The 16,381-nt window shown below is 42.4% G+C and overlaps 3 protein-coding genes across 4 annotated transcripts; 1 reads left to right on the top strand and 2 right to left on the bottom strand.

The window, feature by feature from the left end:
- Window positions 1-1,988: 1,988 nt before the first annotated feature.
- On the bottom strand, window positions 1,989-2,561 carry LOC136393713 (keratin-associated protein 4-3-like). Of its 2 annotated transcripts, XM_066366345.1 has the most exons (2): window positions 2,378-2,561; window positions 1,989-2,281 (listed from the first exon to the last, which is right to left on the bottom strand). In XM_066366345.1, exons 1-2 carry the CDS (start codon window positions 2,559-2,561, stop codon window positions 1,989-1,991), a joined length of 477 nt encoding a protein of 158 aa, XP_066222442.1. The 2 variants fall into 2 exon arrangements, with proteins under 2 accessions (XP_066222442.1, XP_066222441.1); XM_066366344.1 differs by having other exon boundaries at window positions 1,989-2,561.
- A 3,951-nt stretch (window positions 2,562-6,512) lies between these two features.
- On the top strand, window positions 6,513-7,310 carry LOC136392334 (keratin-associated protein 9-1-like; the record flags this gene model as incomplete). Its single annotated transcript, XM_066364430.1, has 1 exon — window positions 6,513-7,310. A coding segment is annotated over one exon (798 nt), but the record flags the coding sequence as incomplete, so codon positions are not given.
- A 5,162-nt stretch (window positions 7,311-12,472) lies between these two features.
- On the bottom strand, window positions 12,473-13,099 carry LOC136392333 (keratin-associated protein 9-1-like). The gene has a single exon (XM_066364429.1). It carries the CDS (start codon window positions 13,097-13,099, stop codon window positions 12,473-12,475), a length of 627 nt encoding a protein of 208 aa, XP_066220526.1.
- Window positions 13,100-16,381: the final 3,282 nt, after the last annotated feature.

Below are 16,381 nucleotides of genomic sequence, written 5' to 3'. Positions count from 1 at the left end.
TCGGATTTGGGCCACTTTGAAGTCTCGATTTGTTTGTTTTCTTAACAGGTGATAGTCTTGTTTACTGATCTCAGCAGGGGGCTTCCTTGAAACTGTATCCAGGAATGCGATGGGTGTAACCTGAGACTCTGAAGGCCTCTTCCACCAACTAATCTCTCTGAGGGCAGGGTGTTTTCTCAGCTTCAGTAGGGGGAGTTGTATCTCAGATCTCCATGGAGACCTGAGTTACTGCCCCTCCTCCCCACTTCTTGTTTTCAGCTGTGTCTTGTTGTGCTGATTGGAGCTGGAGAGATGTCTGGAGATCTGTGATCCAGAAGCAGTTCAGTTCTGTTTTGTGGAAGGATCAGTCCCTCCCCCAGCTATGGCCGCTTCCAGCATGGATGAGTCAGCTTTTTAGGTCGTCTCCTGCATTCCTTTGCCCCTCACAATCTGTCCCTCTCTCTCTCCTTTCCACTTGGGAGATAAGCTGGTCTTTTCAACACACTTCACTCCCTGGTCACCAGGCAAGTGGCTGTGAGCAGTATTTTCTGCTCTTTTCCCTGGAGTGAGAGCCCCTCTGGGCTCTCAGCCTCACCCCCCCCCATTCCTGTAAGCAGGGGAGATTTAGGCACTCCCTACCAGATTTGTTGTGGCTTCTCCTTTGCTCCTTGGTTTTTGAGAGCTGTTCTTGTAGTCCAGAGTTTGTTTTTCACGCTGATTTTTTCTAAATTGATTTGTATTTTAGTTTGGTGGTGAGAGCTGGGTGTCAGTGCATCTGCTTACTCTGCTGCCATCTTCAGGTCCCCTCTTCAAACCTTTAAACCTTTAAAAAATGCTTTCTCACCTGGAAGTTCACAATATGTATAAATCAGGTTAAATGGGGCCACTCCAGTTGAAGGGAGATGGCCCAGCTCCCAGTCCACAGTCTGGCAAACATATGAGACAATGATTTGGTACTTTTAAGATAAAGATGGCTTTCATAAAGATATAAATGTTCTGCTTTCACCCACTCCTTTCCTTTGCTTTGTCTTGTCTTGTGTCTGTGAGCTGTGCACATTCCCCTGAATTTTCAGACTTGACACATTTTATTTTTAGGAGTCAGCCTTTCTATATTACTCTTCTCCAATAGAATCAATTCCTCTTTCTCACCCTTGTTACCAGCATACTCTACCTGATGTATGTCTTTCTATTAAATGCAAGATTTCATTGGGAGTTATGTAAGGCATAAGAACTGGGTCTCGTTCAACTTATAAGATCCCCAGAGCCCAGTAGCAGAAGGACCTTGCTACATTTATAACTCAGTTATCTTAAAAAAGGATGTTCTTTGTTTTCTCTCAATAAACTTGGTGGCAGACAATGGGAGCAATCTGTTTGGAGAAAACCTGATTATTTGGCATTTTCTCTGATATAGACTTTGATTGATATATGCAAAACCAGTTTCATTGTCCCCATAACTAATATCCAAACTTATCTCCAATTAATAATCAACACTAAAAGATAATTAAGGACTACAAATGTATCCAATACCAGGAGACTACCTATTTATTGAGACATAGTTACTCTACTACACAGAACTGAGTGTGAAGGCCAAGCCTATTTCGTAAAGTAGTGTAGACATTTGGTCAGCTGACTGAATGCCAACTTGGAGGTTTTGTGTGGTATTTAGTTTATTTATAAATCAAATTTAATAGGGTGACATTGGTCAACAAAAATACATAGGTTTTAGGTAAACATCTCTATAGCATTTGAATTGTTAATTGTGTTGTGTGCCCATCACTCAAAGTCAAATCATTTTCCATCACCATATATTTTTCCCTCTTTACTCCCTCTCCTCCCACCCCCTTCCCTCTGAGATTTACTTTAAATTGTTGCCTTTTAAATAGTTGGTTGGTGGCAGGGATTAATAAACATAGTAAGAGATTAGAACATGACCAGGTGTATGGACAAAGGAAATGAAAATAAGATTGATACACTGGTAGTTAACTCAGGGCTGGTGCAAGAAAGGAAGTTCAGCAACAAGAGGATCCACAGCAGACTGGGCGGCAACAGGTGGTACGGCAGCAGGTGGTCTGGCAGCAGACTGGACGGAAGCAACTGGAAACACAGCAGCTGGGGCGGCAGCAGCAGGAACCACAGCAAGGGCGGCAGCAGCTGGTCACACAGCAGCTGGGGCGGCAGCAACAGGAACCACAGCAGCTGGGGCGGCAGCAGCAGGAACCACAGCAGCTGGGGCGGCAGCAACAGGAACCACAGCAGCTGGGGCGGCAGCAACAGGAACCACAGCAGCTGGGGCGGCAGCAACAGGAACCACAGCAAGGGCGGCAGCAGCAGGAGACACAGCAAGGGCGGCAGCAGCAGGAGCCACAGCAAGGGCGGCAGCAGCTGGTCACACAGCAGCTGGGGCGGCAGCAACAGGAACCACAGCAGCTGGGGCGGCAGCAGCTGGTCACACAGCAGCTGGGGCGGCAGCAGGTGGTCCTGCAGCAGGTGGTCTGGCAGCAGGAGGGGCGGCAGCAGGTCTCCTGGCAGCAGCCTTGGCCACAGCCCTGGTCAGAGCAGACGGATCCACAAGAGTTGACCATGTTGACAAGAATGGAGGTTTTAGGTGAATTTCCAGGAGAGTGAGTTTCTGACTCTCCTTGCTCTGGCCCCCTTTTATACCCTGTTGAGGCAGCTTCTTCTTTGTTATTGTTTATCTTAATAGCTAAGTGATTATTCAATTAGATAATTACAACCATTTTTTCTTGCAAAATTAGATAGAATGCATTTTTCCTTTCTATGATGTATGATATCTTCACTCTAATCTTTCCTTCAAATCAACTCTTGTGTCTCTTCCCTGTGTGTATCATCTAATTTTTAGGACGGCATCTCTTTCCTCCAATTGTCTGGGATGGTGACCATTTGTCACTAAATGTCTGTCTCTCTTTTCCATGACTCAACCCAAGCTTAAGCTGTGAGTCATGAGTTCAGGATAATAGAGCAAATGAGATAGCAGCTAAGGAAAGTCCCTGGGAAAGAAACAATTCCCACTCAGAATGAGGTACTGAGGGATCCTGGATAGGAGGAGGAGACTCCCCACTGTGGATGATTCTTGAGCCGGGAGAAAGGATATGGCTCTAGGCGCAGGCTGGTGCATAGTGAGTTGAGAAAGGAGTCCCCAGTAATGCATTTGGCATTTTTCCTCATGTCATTATTGATTTTGGTTGGCAGTATTATTGCATTTAGCACATAAAATTATCATCTCTTTTTTTATTACATCTCTTCTTTATGAAAAAACAAAGTGACACAGATCGCCTGTGGTGAAGCCTGGAAGTCTATATTTTTCAGAAACTGTCTAGGATTTTCTGGGAAGGTGCCCAGGAGTGCCCAGGGCCATGACCTTCACTCCCAACCCCTTGCAGATACAATTCCATCAATAGGAATAAGCCTGAAATTAAGTATACTGTTTTTACAACAAGGTGGGAAAGACCAAGGGCTTAATGACTTGGGAGCAAATGTAGGTCCAAAAATTTGAATAGACATGTGTACAAAGATGATATACAAATTGCTTATCAACCAGGCAAAGATACTCGACATCATTAATCATTAGGAAAATGCAAATTAAAACCACAGTATACCACTTTATCCCCACTGGGACTTAAGAGACAGAAAACAAGTGTTGGTGAGAGTGTGCAGAAGTTGGCACCTTTATGCGTTGCTAGTAGGATTATGAAATAGTGCCCTGCTTTGGAAAATAGTTTGGGAATTACTCAAAAATTAACTGTAGAGTTATCATCTCTAGAGAGCCAGCAAATCGCTCCTGCATGTATACTTTGAAAATATATGTCTACACAAAAAGTTGCACATAAAAGTCAAAGCAGTGGAAACAACCCAAATGTCCATCAACTAATGACTGAATACACAAAATTCTTTGTCCATTATACTACAGTTGTAAGAATTCTTTCTATATCCTGGGTACAAGTCCATTCTCCTATATCTCTTCCATATTTCCTTCTATTGTATTAAATGGATATTTTCTAGTATAGCATTTTGGTTCCTTTAATGAATCATGAATCATGTGTATAAGCTTTATACATATTATAATTTTGTTATTCAGTTGTAGTCTATCCATACAACATAAGTTATTTGCCAATAAAAAGGAATGGAGTATTGACACATGCTACAATGTGATGAACCTTGAAAACTATACACTAACTGAAAGAAGTCAGTCAGAAAAGACCACATATTGTAGGATTCCATGTATATGGACTATCCAGAGAGGCAAATGTATGTAGAGGGCAAGTAGATCAGTAGTTTTCTACAGCTGGGCTGGAGGATGAGGGCATGGGGAGTAATGCTAAATGAATATGAAGTTTCTTTTCAGGGAGATGGAGATGTTCTAAAATTAGATGTGATGATAGTTGCACAATCTCCTTAAATGATGAAAACACTGAACTGTATTTTAAAATGGGTAAACTCTGGGTTTTGAATGACATCTCAATAAAGTTTTTTAAAATTAAGGATAAATACAGTAGTTATCAGAATAAGTATGAGTGGGATAGAATCTCAAATTAAAAGACAGTGATAACTCAGAGCCACACAAATATGCCCAACTGATTTTTTTTTTCTTTCTTTTCAAAGTGAGAGGAGGGGAGATAGAGAGACAGACTGCTGCGTGTGCCCCAACTGGAATCTACCCAGCAACCCCCCCATCTGGGGCTGTTGCTCCACCTATCTGGGGCCATGCTCAAAATGAAGCTATTTTTAGTGCCTGAGGTGGAGGTTTCATAGAGCCATCCTCTCAGCACCCGGGGCTGATGCGCTTGAACCAATTGAGCCATTGCTGTGAGAGGGTAAGAAAGAGAGAGAGAGAGAAGGGGGAGGGGGAGGGTTGGAAAAGCAGATGGTAATTTCTGCTATGTGCCCTTACCAGGAATCAAACCTGGTACACCAGGCCAATGCACTACCATTGAGCCAGTCGGCCAGGGCCCCAACTGATTTTTTGACAAAGAAACAAGTTGGACATCTGTAAGCAAAAGAAGAAGAAAAATTAAAAAACCTCACACCTTAAAAAAAGCTATGATCACCCCATAAAATTTTAAAAATATAAAATAGAAAAAACGTGAAAAAAAGTAATTCAAAATCCATCACAAACTTAAATGTAAAACTATAAAACTTTTAGAAGAAAACATAGGAAAAAATCCTTGGAATCTGGACTAGGCAAAGAGTTCTTACTAGTGACACCAAAAGTATAGTCCATAAAAGGAAAAATATGAACTTTATTGAAATTTAAAACTTTTTTTTATTATAACATTTTTTTAATTTAATTAATTGTGTTTACATAGATTCTAGGGTCACCCCAAATGCATCCCCCAAATTTAAAACATTTGATCTGCAAGATGTGCTGTTAAAATGATGAAAAGACAAGGTTAGATTGGTAGAAAATATTTATAAACCACGTATCTGACAGAGCACTAGTATCTAGAATATGGAAAGAACTTTCAAACTCAGCAGAAAAAAAAGCAAACAGTCAAATTAGGTTGTAGGTAAAGGTATGAAGAGAAATTTCACTGTGGAAGATATAGATGGCAGATAAGCACATGAAAAGATGTTCAATACCATTAGCCATTGGGGAAATGCAAAATAAAGCCAGCATGAGATATCACTATAAACATATCATACTAGCTAAAATAAAAGATAGATAATGCCATGCTGGTGAGGATGTGGAGAAAGGATATCAGACTATAATGCTGGTGCAAATGTAAAGTGATATAGCCATTCTAGAAAACAGCTTGTCAGGTTCTTTAAAAATACTTTTTCTTTACCAGTAAATGTAGTCATCGTGTCCCCAGAGCAGACTTGCTATCAGGTTGGTCAACAAATGGGGAGCTGGAGCCCAGCATGGACAAGATCATGTCAGTTAGAGTTGAGCTCAGTCCCTGCTGCAGAAAATGAGGACCCCTGTGGAGTTGCTTGCTACTAATAGAATGATCTATCATTGAATTTTATGTGACACAGATGAAAACCTTGTTTAAAAACATGGTTTTAATTCAAAATGTGTTAAAATGTGGTTAGAGTTTATCTTTGTTTCATCAACAACATGCTCTATCTTCAAAGTTGCATTCCAATATGAGCAGCATCAAGAGGAAAAAGTAGTTGGTGACAATGACTCTGGCCTCTTCTACAAGCTAGCCTGAGCTAGCAGATGAATAGAGGCTGTCCTAAAAAATGAAGATTCATAGTTAATAGTTCTTTTGATGTTGACAATCTCTGTCTTTTTTGGAAATAAGTTCTTACAGGTTATCTACTAATTCGGAAAACATCCTATCATTTATTTTCAGAAGATTCGTAATACTTAGGAGCCCTTCCTCCTTCAGCAATTGTCCATGAGTCATGAATAAAATATAAATAATAATGAGGAAAATTGTGTCCATTGGTCCCAAATTTGGGGATTCAGTGTATAAAAGGTCTAGTCGAGAAGATCTCACATTCTGAGAATTTTTTCTGCTCAGAAGCCTACCTTTTACACCTGATACCTTTTACACCTGATACCTTTTACACCTGATACCGTGACCCATTCATGCTGCTCCCTTGGCTACCAGCCTACCTGCTGTAGGACCACCTGCTGCCAGCCCAGCTACTATGGGTCCAGCTGTTGTGAGTCCAGCTGCTGCCAGCCATGCTGCCACCCCTGCTGCATGTCCAGCTGCTGCCAGCCTTGCTGCCGCCCCTGCTGCGTGTCCAGCTGCTGCCAGCCATGCTGCCGCCCCTGCTGCGTGTCCAGCTGCTGCCAGCCATGCTGCCGCCCCTGCTGCGTGTCCAGCTGCTGCCAGCCATGCTGCCGCCCCTGCTGCGTGTCCTGCTGCTGCCAGCCTTGCTGCCGCCCCTGCTGCGTGTCCAGCTGCTGCCAGCCTTGCTGCCGCCCCTGCTGTGGGTCCAGCTGCTGCCAGCCTTGCTGCCGCCCCTGCTGCGGGTCCAGCTGCTGCCAGCCTTGCTGCCGCCCCTGCTGCGTGTCCAGCTGCTGCCAGCCATGCTGCCACCCCTGCTGCATGTCCAGCTGCTGCCAGCCATGCTGCCACCCCTGCTGCGTGTCCAGCTGCTGCCAGCCATGCTGCCACCCCTGCTGCGTGTCCAGCTGCTGCCAGCCATGCTGCCACCCCTGCTGCGTGTCCAGCTGCTGCCAGCCTTGCTGCCGCCCCTGCTGCGTGTCCAGCTGCTGCCAGCCATGCTGCCACCCCTGCTGCGTGTCCAGCTGCTGCCAGCCATGCTGCCGCCCCTGCTGCTTGTCCAGCTGCTGCCAGCCATGCTGCCACTCCTGCTGCGGGTCCAGCTGCTGCCAGCCTTCTTGTTGATGATCCACCTGCCTACTAGACATATTTCTTCAATCATTTTGCCAAAGTTTCTGTTCATGCAAGAAACTTGGGCCCCTAAGCTCTGCTGAGAAACAACATGCTGATACAACTTTGTTGTCATCTTCTTTCTACAATTCTTGGGAATCTACTGAGGGGGCACAGTCTACTTCCCTTTGATTTTATTCTTCTTCCTTCCCTCATGATCAGTGTCCTGGATACTGTCAGCTCCATCTGAATCTGACATGAATTCATGGTCTCCGTCCTGATGAAAGTCATTGTCACCTCTTGCCTCTACAGTACTTAAACACATTATTATGACTGTGCTTTTAGCTGTCCACAATGATCAATATTGATCATCTTTTTAGGTATATACATTAAATTTAGTAATTTCTGTCAGATTACTAGACTCTTTACATTTGAACTGTCTTTCTACATGTTCTTTCCTAATAAAATCTTGTATCGTATGGTATGTTTTTTGGTTTGTTTATAGCACTTCCTTTATGAAGCCTACTTTTCAGCTTCACTTTATGTTTTATCTCATTCAGGTCCCACAATGGCCCTACAAGATAGGCCGCGCAAAGGTTATCATCCCGTTATCATTCTCATTTAGTGATCAGAAAATGATTTGCCATACAGCATATAATTGGCATAATGGGTTCTATGCACACACAGATCTTTTGATTCCAGGTCAAGGACGCTTTTATTTACATCTTTCAATAGGTAGAAATGACACTGTTGACTGGACAAAGGAAAGTTATATATTTTGAGCTGCTTCTCTAACAATGGAAATAATTATACCTTTCATATACAGAACCTTTTTCTGTCCACAAAGCTTTTCCCAAATATTCATCCTACTTCTATGACCAGTAGAGACTTTTTAAAGAGATTTAGTTGATGAAGGCAGCCCAGACGACTGCTCTGGGTTCTGACCCGTACCTGGTGCATTCTGTCACCAGAAAGTAAGTAACATGAGCCTGACCAGGTAGTGGCACAGTCACCAGAAAGTAGCAAGAGCCTGACCAGGTAGTGGCGCAGTGGAGAGAGTGTCGACCTGGGACACTGAGGACCCAACTTTGAAAGCCTGAGGTTGCCGGCTTGAGCACGGACTCATCCATCTTGATCATGGGCTCCCCAGCTTGAGCCCACGGTTGCCAGCTTGAGCGTGGGATCATAGACATGACCCCATGATCCCTGGCTTGAGCCCAAAGGTTGCTGACTTGATGCCCAAAGTAGCTGGCTTGAGCCCACAGTCACTGGCTTGAGCAAGGGTTCACTGGCTTGGCTGAGTCCACCCTCCCCCACCTCCTGGTCAAGGCACATAGGAGAAGCAATCAATGAACAACTAAAGTGCCGCAACTACAAGTTGATGCTTCTTATCTCCCTCCCTTCCTGTCTGTCTGTCTGCCTCTTTCTCTCAAAAAAAAAAAAAAAGAAAGAAAAGAAAGTAACATGAGTATTGTTGGTATTCCTGGCCCTCCCCTTGCTTAGAGGAACCTGTTCTTTTATGTCACAGAATTGGCATTGGTATTATTTCATTTATCTCAACAGAAGTTGGGTGGGTTAAGAGTCACCCTTGCAAAACACACAAGCTCAGGTCGTTTTCCCCAGGCTCCAAGACTTTGTAGCAGTTTTATCTCCTGACCTGGACATTGTTGAAGATAAGTTTTCGGAGTCCTGTTGAGTGTAGTTGTGCAATGAGTGTATAACCCTTTTATCTGATCATAATCTCTAGGCCATAGAAGGAAACAGTACAACTTCCTATGTTCTCTGAGTTAAAGACTTAAACTAATGGAAATCAAAATTCGAGTTTTCAGTAAAAATAAGGGAAAAAATAGGAAGAAGAAATAATAAGGAAGGATGCACTATTCAAAGTCAAGATGGGCGTTAGGTTGGTTTCTAAATGGTGGAAATCTGGATCTTTGGATGAAAAACCAAATAATAAAGGGCTCTTGATAGCTGATGGAGCTCTGGGAGGAAGGAAAGAGGTTTTTATTGTGGTCACCCACCCTCTTAAGGGATGTAAAAAAACTTTGGGTTAGTGAACAGACTAGCTGTGCCAGAAAGTGTGACTTTTCTAGAGGATGTATCTGGAATTCTCTGCCAGGTTACTAAGTTTTCCAACATGGAAAAGAGATGGGAAGAATTACTGACATTTATTGAAATCCTGCTATATGCCGAGATGGAGCAAGGTATTTTATCTATAATATAAATATATTATGTCTCATTCTCATATGATCCTGAAAAGTGGATACTATTGCCCCCATATAAGACCTGAGGAAATCAGTGCTGAGGGAGATAAAGTAACTTGTGTAAAATCGCATGAACAGCAAACCACCATCTGACTTCACAATTAAAGCTGTTTTGTGGGGAGTACTGGTGAAATGTTAAAGATACAGATCCATGAATAAAACCGAACATCCAGAAATGGATTCACACATATATTATGCAAAAAGGTGTGAAATGAATATGCAGAGAAAGTGTGGTCTTGTGAGCAAAGGGTGCTGGAACAGCTAAACATCCATGGGCAAAAAGAATGCACTTGGGTCCATACTTCACATCTTATACAGAACCAACCCAGAATAAATCATACACCTAAATGTAAAGCCTAAAACTACAGAGCTTCTAGGAAGAAATGGGAAAAAGTTCTATAGAGCTTCTAGCTCCCACCCCACTCCATTACAGAGCCTACTTGTGTGTGAGGCAACTTTGTAAAGATGCTGCTAGTTTGCATCATCCATTGTACTAAGTTCCCTCCAAGGCTGTGCTTCTATTCATTTCCAATTTTATCTTCAACCATAAGTTCTCTATTGTGGAAAAGAAGACAATAGATTTGGGTTATGGGAATTAAAATCATATGGAAGAGTCCTCAAATTTCTGTTCTACTTACTAGCTATGTGTTCAGGGGAAAATATAGGATATATTTATGCATCCTCATGAACATTTCTCATATAGAGTGTCATCACTTTTTGTGTATTTCTTTTCCCTGCTTCTGTCTTAAATAGTATGTCAATCTATGACTTAATCTGGAATTATTTCTTTCTCTTTTTCCCTTCCTTTACAATATCAGCCAGACTATAGGCAGATACCTTCTTTAAGAGATCATAATTCTTATATTTTTAAGGGAGATCACAAAAACAAATTTTACTCATAATCCTTAATAGTAAAGAATAGTTTATTTGCCTTTTCCCTCAATAATTGGTATTTACCTTCTTTGTTTACACCTGTATTCCCGACTTAACATAAGCTATATTTCAAATTTAAAAATTTAACCTCCAGACCAAGGTACAAATAAAAAGCTATAGCACATTCCGAGTTTATTGCTGACCTAAGTAACTAAAGAAGACACAATTTGTTTACACCTCCATTTATTCCTGAAGAAACCTAATGGTATATGCTATATTATCATGAAACACCTTACATTTCATCAATTGGTTGCCCAGTAACAGCTATTATACTGCATATGAAATTTTTCCTAAAACAAATCAACAACTTCTGGTCTGAAAAGGCAGTGGAAAGAGAAAATACTCCCAATGAAAAGGACTGTGAGCAGTCCACCTGGTTATAAATGTTGTTTAGAAAAGTGGACGAGGAACTGATGCTCATGGGATATTGCCTTGGTTGATTGGTCTGAGATCTGGAAGGAGAAAGACTGAAAAATTAGAGTGCAGAGGTTTGGAAAAGAATCATGCAGGTGTAACCAGGTGTGTGGACAGAAAGCATTCCCTCTTTGTGGCCCACATCAGTGCCCACCAGACAGTGTCCACCGCTTAGGGGGCGCTGGACAACCAGGAGTTTGGAAGAACTCATCCATCTCCCTCCTCAGGTGCTCCAGTACTTGCACGGTAGGTCTGCCGTGCAAACAAAGTAGTTGTGGCAGTAGGGACAGAGGCTTTGCATGCAAACAACCGCACAAGCTGTCTCACCATGGCTGCCTCTACTAACTGTGCTACTTGCTAGCAGCAGGGACTGACGGCCAGGCCTTAGGATGGTAACATCCCTCATAAAACCAACTGAAGCAGGTTGGCTTAAAGTTGGGGGTCACAATATAGGGTCTATGTTTTGCAGGGCATTTACTTCATTCCTTTTTGCTCTAAAATAGGTACTCAGGAGAAGGAGGCCATACAAGACTTTTACTTACAGGATGCCAGGAGCAAGTCCCGATAAACAAACCTCTCTTATGAGGACACAATAGGTGCTCAGAATTAGCTGATGGAGATGAATTGCATGAGGGGCTGGATGGAGCCTGAGACAAAGTGTCCCTGCATTCGGGAAGCTGTTAAATAAAGTCGCTGCTCCCCTACCTGAAGCTTGCTGCTGTTCGCACTGAAGCGGCTGCAGCTCACTGAGGTGTGGGACGCTGATCTGGGAAGAACTCTGTAAACACAAAGTTATCCACATATGTAAGACATGATTCCTTCCATTGTTAAAAGAAACTCAATGCAGATGTTGCTGGTGTTCAATCCCAGTTTTCTCTCTATGTTTCCTGATATGTGAATGTAAGTGCCCTTCAGAGAAGCGGGAGACCTGGCTCCGATCTGAGTCTGCCCATTTTTAGCTACATTCCCCGGAGATATTTTCTCATTTGAACAAACGGAGAATGAGGGAAGCTCATGAGGTTCAGAATGGAAATGCTTATGGTGTACAATTAGTGATCTAGGTCCCTATATCAGGAGTGCTGTATAATAAAACAAAACACAACTTTGGGTGAATAATAGTACAAGATTTATTAAGAAATGTAGATAAGAATTCCTGCATCTACAGAGACAACTCAAAGTGATAATGGAAACTAAAAAGCAAGATATAAGAACCATGACTACATTGAAAAAGAAACACGTTATGAAGACTATTATTTAGATCAGTAGCAAAAACCCAAGAAAGAATTATGAGAATTTGTGTTCCTATTACTCAGAAGATGCATGCCACATCGAGGATGCATGAAGCTGGTACATGATCCACAAGACACAAGAAGAGAGTCGGGGTGATGTCCTCTGCACTCCGTTGAGCTGATTCACAAGATTTTAAACAGCCAGATGAGTTACAAAAATTGTGGTGACCCCATGATGGCTTTCAGCACATCTGGAACTGAATTTGTTTCCACAATTGCAACTCAGCTAATAGAAAGTGTTGTGTGCAGATGATGGTTCTTAAGGTGGGCCGGCCAGTCAGCAGCAGCAAGGCTGGCAGCAGCTGGACACGCAGCAGGGGCGGCAGCAAGGCTGGCAGCAGCTGGACACGCAGCAGGGGCGGCAGCAAGGCTGGCAGCAGCTGGACACGCAGCAGGGGCGGCAGCAGCAGCTGGACACGCAGCAGGGGCGGCAGCAAGGCTGGCAGCAGCAGGACACGCAGCAGGGGCGGCAGCAAGGCTGGCAGCAGCAGGACATGCAGCAGGGGCGGCAGCAAGGCTGGCAGCAGCTGGACACGCAGCAGGGGCGGCAGCAAGGCTGGCAGCAGCTGGACACGCAGCAGGGGCGGCAGCAAGGCTGGCAGCAGCTGGACACGCAGCAGGGGCGGCAGCAAGGCTGGCAGCAGCTGGACACGCAGCAGGGGCGGCAGCAAGGCTGGCAGCAGCTGGACACGCAGCAGGGGCGGCAGCAGCAGCTGGGCCTGCAGCAGGTGGTCCTACAGCAGGTGGTCTGACAGCAGATTGGACGGCAGCATGGCTGGCAGCAGCTGGACACGCAGCAGGGGCGGCAGCATGGCTGGCAGCAGCTGGACACGCAGCAGGGGCGGCAGCATGGCTGGCAGCAGCTGGACACGCAGCAGGGGCGGCAGCAAGGGGAGCAGGACATGGTGTCAGGGGTCAAAGGTAAGTTTCTGTTCAAAGGTGAGTTTCTTTGATTCTGATGACCTCTTATGATCTGGGGTTTTATACACTGGGCCCCCACTGTTGGGACCAATAAGCACGGCTTTCCTTGTTTTTGTTTATGTTGTTTTGGTGATCACAAGGAAATTGTCAAGGAGGAAGTTATCCCCTAAATGAGATGAATCTTTAGAAAATAAGTGTTTAATGTGTTCCTTAATTGAGAATAATTCATAGGAACTTTATCAGAGAAAAGGAAGGTGGTCACGTCATCAGCATCGTTCCTGCTTTGATCATATTCTGGTCATAGTTCCTGATGGCCTCATGAGGGTCAGTACACATGTCCTCCCCAGTGTGTTTCTTTGGCTGTACTTAGATTGGGAAGTATCCCTGTGGTGTGTGGCATGATGCTGATGTGTTCACAGGGACAAACCGTATCCATTCCTAAGTCCAAGACTGTTGCCCCACAAAAGCCCGATTCTAGACAACAACAGATGTCTCTCTGGAACTACCTACCCCACCTGTGTAGCCAGACATGTGGGAAAAGGATGTTTGGCATAATCTCTTCCATATGCACAGCGGAACCAAAGCAGGTGGGTAGAAGCAGAAACTGGGACTCAGAAAGCATCAGTTAATTTATGTTCTAGGTGACCAGTAGTCCTGATTATGGAGGACGGACTTGCCCTGCACATAGGATTTTCAGTGGTATAGGCTGGGAAATTCTGGGTAAACTGGGAATTGGGCAACTCTAGTAGTACCCTTGTTTATCAACAGTCAGAGACCTCAAGTCACTGATGACACATCCGGTTTTCTCTTTCTCTGTTCCCTTTCTTCCTCACTCCCTTTTTCTCTCTCTAAATGAGAGAATTGGATTACTTGAGATGATATCTGATTTATCTTTAGAGTCTAATGTGTCTAGACTATTTTAGGTATATTAATCATTTTTAAAGTAGGTAAATTATTTCCAATTTGATAGATGATTACAAAATAAACATAACCATGGTAATACTATCAGGTTATGAAATAGAAACGAACCCCATTTCTTCCAGATTGTACCCCCTCACTCATACCCAAAGTTTGCTAATCACTCTGTTGACTTGTAACCCTATAGGTCAGTTTCACTCTTTTGGACCTTGAGATGAGTGTAAGAATATAGAATTGCCAGATGATAGGGAAAGTTTATAGTCAACAGTATAGAAAGTGTTTCAACTTCTTACAACCAACTTGTGAGCCTTCTGAATTCTACTGGTATATATCTATGCTTGGTTTTTTCCTTCGGGTATACTTGACATGTAACAGTCTATTAATTTTAGATGTAAAATGTACTGATATGATATTTGTACATATGCAAAATGATCACCACAATGAGTCTAGTTAATATCTGTTACCATCTCTAGTTATACTTTTTTCTTGTGATGAAAACTTTAAGATATACTCTCTTAGCAACTTTCCAAATATGTAGTACTGTATTATTTACTATAGTCACAATTTTGTACATTACATTCCCATGACTAATTAATTTCATAACTGGGATTTTGTATCTTTTGATCCCTTCACTCATTTTGTCCACCCTGCACAATGTGCTCTCTGTATCTGTAACTCAGTGTTGTTTTTGTACATTTGTATATAAGAGAGATCATATGGTATTTATCTTTGTCTGACATATGTCATTTAGCATAATGGCCTTACGGTCTAGATGTCCCAGATGAAAAGTTTCTCTTCATTTTTATGTCTAATATTTTTCCATTTCACATCTTTTTCATTCATTCATACGTTAGTGGGCACTTCAGTTGTTTCCATGTCTTGGCTATTGTAAATAATGCTGCAATGAACACAGGGATGCAGATACCTTTTCAAGGTAGTATTTTTGTTTTCTTCAGATAAATACCCAGAAGTGGCATTTCTGGATCATAAGGTAGCTCTGTTTTTTTAATTTTTGAGGAACCTCCATCCAGTTTTCTATAACGGCTGCACCAATTTACATTTCCACCAATAGTGCACAAGGCGTCCCTTTTCTCCACCTCCTCACCAACACTTGCTACCTCGTCTTTTTTATTATCATTGTAACAGTTGTGAGGTGATGCCTCACAGAGGGTTTAGTTTGCATTCCTCTGATGATTAGTGACGCTGAGCACCTTTTCATGTACCTTTAGCCAACTGTATCAACTGTATGTCTTCTTTGGCAAATTGTCCATTCAGATCCTCTGCTACTTTTTAATTAACTTAGTTTTCAATACTTGTATGAGTTCTTTATATACTCTGTATATTAACTCCTAATCAGATACATAATTTGCAAATATTTTCTCCTAATGAAATGTTGCCTTTTCATTTTGTTGGTATTCTTCTTTGCTGCACAGAAGCTTCCTAGGTTGATGTAGTTCCACTCGTTTGTTTTGTTGCCTTTGTTTTTGGTGTCGTAGCATTTTCAGGACAGGGATCAAGGGCTTACTGCCTGTGTTTTCTCTTAGGACTTCAATGATTTCTTGCCTTACATTCAAGTTAATCTATTTTGGTGTATAACAGTGGTCCAGTAACATTCTTTTGCATGTTTTTCTAACACCATTAATTGACATAAAAACATATACAGTGCATGGTATAGTTTGAAATCAGAGAGCATGATGCCTCCAGATGTGCTCTTGTTTCTTGAGATGGCTTTGGTTATGTATCTGGATTTTTGTAGTTTCATGTAAATTTTTGGATTGCTTTTTCTCTTTCTGTGAAAAATACAATTTGGATTTTTATAACGATTGCATTGAATCGATAGATTGCTTTGAGTATTGGGAACATTTTAACAATATTAATTTTTTAAATTAATGAGCACAGAATATCTTTCCATTATTTGCATCTTCAATTTCTTTTGTATACGACTTTTAGTTTTCAGTGTATAGGTCTTCCGCCAACTTGCTTAAATTTATTCCTATTTTAGTCTCTGATGCAAATTATAAATGTAATTGTTATCTTAATTTCTCTTTCTGATAGTTGGTTATAGTCTATAGAAACACAACAGATTCTTGTATATTAATTTTTGTATTTTGCAACTTTTCTTAATTTGTTTATTAGTTCTGAGGGTAGTCATGCCCCACTACTATAACTTCTATAGTAAAAGGTTTATCTTTGCCTTAAGCAAACCCTGTTCATTGTTCTTGTGTGTGTAGGTTAGCACACCTTGGAAATGCCAGAGTAAACCTCTTCTTCAGACCAGTGGAGATGTGAACACTCTCGAGGAAAAACATAATCTTGTTAAAGATCCTGTAATCCATCGTGGAGATTT

This window comes from Saccopteryx leptura, chromosome 2 (assembly GCF_036850995.1).
Source record: "Saccopteryx leptura isolate mSacLep1 chromosome 2, mSacLep1_pri_phased_curated, whole genome shotgun sequence".
NCBI classification, from domain to species: Eukaryota; Metazoa; Chordata; class Mammalia; order Chiroptera; family Emballonuridae; genus Saccopteryx; species Saccopteryx leptura.
Note: the sequence above shows the minus strand (reverse complement) of the source record. Positions and strands in the feature narration are given on the sequence as shown.

What these genes read in the sequence shown, in the direction of transcription:
- LOC136392333 (XM_066364429.1), bottom strand. Translation starts at nt 13,099, where the DNA reads ATGTCCTGCTCCCCTTGCTGCCGCCCCTGCTGCGTGTCCAGCTGCTGC.
- LOC136393713 (XM_066366344.1), bottom strand. Translation starts at nt 2,561, where the DNA reads ATGGTCAACTCTTGTGGATCCGTCTGCTCTGACCAGGGCTGTGGCCAA.